The sequence below is a fragment of the Morus notabilis genome, unplaced genomic scaffold (assembly GCF_000414095.1).
Source record: "Morus notabilis unplaced genomic scaffold, ASM41409v2 Scaffold409, whole genome shotgun sequence".
Classification (NCBI taxonomy): Eukaryota; Viridiplantae; Streptophyta; class Magnoliopsida; order Rosales; family Moraceae; genus Morus; species Morus notabilis.
Genome location: NW_010357248.1, coordinates 604,756 through 609,096, shown reverse-complemented (window position 1 = coordinate 609,096; position 4,341 = coordinate 604,756). Strand labels below are relative to the sequence as shown.

Here is a 4,341-nt window from a genome sequence, read left to right as displayed (position 1 = left end):
TTTATTTATATATATATATATATATATATATTACCGCTATGTCAACTCACTTTTACAACTTATGTAAATACTTTTTTAAATAAAGATGATTGCTTTACAGATCTGAACCTTCCCTATCCGAAGATGATTGATGTAGCTGTCCCTGCGAATATGGTCTGCGGTTTGCAGGACTTGTTGGCAAAGCAAGTTGAGGCTGTGTCAAACTAGATACAATCAGGTACACATTGTACAAAAAATTGGTGAGAAACAGTCATCTTAACTGGTTCATATAATTCTATAATTTTAAGTCTCATTTAATTCGTGAATTTAAATTAAATATAATGTTTTATGATTTTTTATTGTAATAAAAAAAATTAAATGTGACTTTTTATAAAAATTTTTAACTGTAAAAAATTAAAATTAAAAACTCAAATCGATAAAATGAAGAGACTTTATTTTCTAAACCTAAACTTGCATGTGATGTCCCTAAATTGGTTACTTTCAAGATAACTTCTACAAAGTCTTTAGGTTTGTTCAGTTGTATTTTTGAGTTATAATGACTTGAGTGTAAATCTTGAGTTGAATTTGAATTATAACTTGAGTTGAAGTTGTAATTTGAGTTTGCGTTTGGTTGTGTACATTTGAGTTATAATTTGAGATAAGAATCTTCTTGAGTTTGTGTTTAGGTGAGTCAAAATTTGAGTTTGTATTTAGATAGTATTTTTAATAAAAACTCAATGATGATGGAAAATTTTAATAGGGTATATAGATGAGATTTTATTTGTCTTTTCGTTGTGAACGCATAAAAAATCATCTCAATCGTAATTAAAACAAAAAAGTTATATCGCTTTTAATAATATAAACAATATTGTTCATTAATTTAAATTTGAGTTTAAGAACTTGAGTTGAAGGAAAAGATTGAACTCAGATTTTAACTTTAAACTCAAGTTAATACTTAACTTCAAATTCAAATTTTATAAAAGAACATGAATTTAAATAAAATTATAATTTGAGTTTAAATTTTTTAAAATTTAAGTAGAAATGAAGAAACCCTCTGGCTTCTCTTGCACATTCATTGAAAAAATTGTTACTTTACTGACTTTTATACTTTAAAAAAAAAAAAAAAAAAAAAAAAGAAAACGAAATGCCTGAACCGAGAATGACTATCGACTACATCAAAATTATTGTTTTCTGTTTGTTTAATAGTTGTTTGGGAAAAATGGTGATGTGTTAAAGCAGTAGTTTTTTCCTTTTTGTTAATTTTCTACATAGTATAGCACCCAAAAAAAAAAAAATTATGGTTTTGTATCTTTTGCCTTCGACAGAGTGGTTATTATTTTAAGGTTTCGTTTATTTTATTTATTTGAATTTAGAATTTGGGTTTTATTACAGTAAAAAGTTTTAAAAACAGTCACATTTAACTTTTTTATTACAATAAAAAATTTTCACATAAATTCACATTTCAATTCAAATTAAAAATTTAAATTAACGAATTAAACATGTCATAAGTCTAAAAAAATAATATGATTCTTATGTTTATGATACTTCAGTTTCACTCAGCTATGAAGATATCTTGTTTTCATCAAAATGCGGTTGATTTCATCCTTGATCTACCTGTTCTTTAGAATTTGGACACTTTTGGATCCATTCTTGAGAAGCATCGAATCTTAAGACCAGGAGCACCGTCTCATGTTCCGGCAAAAGAAAGGACGTAAAACAGCAATGTCATGTACAATAAATAATCCCGTTTTTTTGAACGGAATTTACGCTCTTAGTTTTGGAGGCCTCTATGAAGTGAATTTGTATGTTTTCCACCCTTCCCGTAATTATTAACATTTTTCTTATCTTATTAAATAAGGGGAAGAACTGGGTGGCAGACATACCTTTATAATTAAATCAAAGCATTCTTCTTATTCTTCTTCAAATACATTATTAATTATTAATTTTTTTTTTATACCCACCCGCGCCTTCCAAAACCCATTCCTCACCGACTCTGTTTCATACCGTTTGGCCTCGGCAAATGCATTATTATTACGGGGTCGTGTGACTTTAAGCCATCAATTACTGACGTTCATAGACTTTTCCATCTCAAACTTTATTTCCTATCCTTTACTTGTACGGAATGTTTGAAGCAGTTTTGGTTTGCATTCCTAACTTGACTTTATGAGAATCCTTTTACCATGAGTTTACTACTTCTTTTTCGTATTCTTTTTTCTTTTTTATTACCATTAATGTTTGTTTGCCTTATTATATGTGAACCAAATTAAAAACCCGTTTGGCTGGAGGATTCGTTCTCTGATTCGAATCATAATTCATGATTCGTTATAGTATTTTTTCTCACAAAAAAACACACATAAATTAAAAATAATTTTAATCTCATAGTTCGTGATTCGTTATAGTATTATCGTCTTTGTCAAGAACCAAACGCCAAGATATCTCCACATTTGCCTCATTAAAATTAAGTCAAAAGTGGGGTAATCAGTGTTTATCCTTTACAATTGCACTTACACGGCAGGGGCTTAGCTGGTTGCCAGTCTTTTTAACATGTTTTAGGCTTTCTGGTGGACTTTTATAGAAGCAAAGATGGCCAAAGGGAATTCAAACTTTTGACCTCTCTCTCTCTCTCTCTCTAGAAGTCTTTTTCATTGAAGGCTTTGATATAATTGACTAATGGGTTATCCACCGAAGACGATGCTAATTTTGTTTTAGAAAAGGAAAAAAAGAGAGAAAAAAAAGATTATCTCTCTCTCTCTAGAAGTCTTTTTCATTGAAGCCTTTGATATAATTGACTAATGGGTTATCCACCGAAGACGATGCTAATTTTGTTTTAGAAAAGGCAAAAAAGAGAGAAAAAAAAAGATTATCTCTCCCTTTAGTATTTCCTTCTTGTTGTATACTTCTTTCCTTGTCTTCTTTGCTCTATATAACTACGAGTCTACTACCCTGTTATTGATTTAGTAAGTTTTAATTAATCGCTTTCTCTAGTTTCAGCGCTACCCATATGATAAAATATTTTATCTGAATTATCTTAATATATTGGTTTGGACATGAACTAACCGATATTATTGGACTTGTTCAGTCACATGAGAAACATGCAATTGCATTTTTTTTTAAAAGATAAGAAAGGGAAAAGAGATTAACATGCAAGAAAACCCGTCTAGCGAGAGCCCATGAAAAGTTCAAGGGGAATTCTATGCAGAGTCATTTAGGGAGAAGGAGGGAAATAATAACATATTTTGAAAGGAAGATAAATATTAATAGCATAATTTATGGAGTATAAAAATAAATAGCATATTTCACATTAAAAAAAAATACAGATTTCCCCTCTTGTCCTTCCTAGAACTACTATCCCAAATTCTTCTTAAAAAAAATAACTACTATAAAAAAAAAAAAAAAATCAAACCAAATCACTCATAAGTATTTGAATGGTCAAAATAAAACAAAAATAAAACAAATCACTCATAAACAGTTTGGTAGCTTGGTGGTTAAAGTTGAAGATTACGAAATATCAATAAATAACAAAAATTTTAAAACCTTTATTTCATAAAAATAAAGATTAAATTCAAGTTCACAATATAATTCAAAAATAGTAAAAGATCCTCATTTAAAATTTTAAAACAAATCAATAAAAATATAATGCGGTGTATTTTATAGGCATAGAACCTATATTATGCCAAATAAAAATTAACATATATATAAAAAAAAAAAGTTTTGAAAACAAAAAAATTATTTAAGCGGATTATAAGGCGGTTTGAGAATCTCCAAATTGTTAACCAAACTTTCTACCAAAATTAGACTTAAAAACCTCTGAAATTACTCAATAATCTAAAAATAATATATATTTCTTATACTCCACCACAGGGTTCTCATGAAAAGAAAAAAAAAAAAAATCAAAAGGCCTTAGCTAAGCAAATTGGAAAGCCTCGAATAAAGAATTTGGCTTCATATTTTCATGGCATGTGTACAACAATTAGGAGAAAACCGTGGCCTTGGTAAATTGGCATTCACATCAATCCAAATGGTAAAAGACAAGTTCTCTCGTTGGATTGTCGCATTGTTCAAAATCTTTTACGTCCTCCAAGAAACAATAACTTCATGTAGCTCTTTTAAATTTTGGCTTGATGGTAACTCATGAAGCCAAATCAATATAACGTGATTGCGTGTTGGGAATGCCACAAACTTATGCCTACCTATATTTGTGTGTCAAACAAGAATTCTATCTTGGCCACAAAATATTTTTATATCATTTTCTAATTTTACACGCTCAGATTTTAATCATAAGAATGGAGGCATTTTGAGCTTTCATGCTGTCCATGTGTTTGGAAATATTTTAAAAACATTTATCAGGGATAATATTAACAT

The 4,341-nt window shown here is 28.9% G+C and overlaps 1 protein-coding gene across 2 annotated transcripts in view; it reads left to right on the top strand.

Annotated features, from left to right (window-relative positions):
* Positions 1-2,077, top strand: part of LOC21403813 (persulfide dioxygenase ETHE1 homolog, mitochondrial) — a 19,485-nt gene extending 17,408 nt beyond the window's left edge. Inside the window, exons 9-10 of one of the 2 annotated variants that reach the window (XM_024167581.1) lie at positions 101-217; positions 1,605-2,077. In XM_024167581.1, the coding sequence (XP_024023349.1) occupies positions 101-207 (107 nt within the window). In that variant the 3' untranslated portion in view covers positions 208-217; positions 1,605-2,077. Of the gene's footprint in view, positions 1-100; positions 218-1,529 lie in introns of both variants that reach the window. The other variant, XM_024167579.1, reaches the window with a different exon arrangement.
* Positions 2,078-4,341: the final 2,264 nt, after the last annotated feature.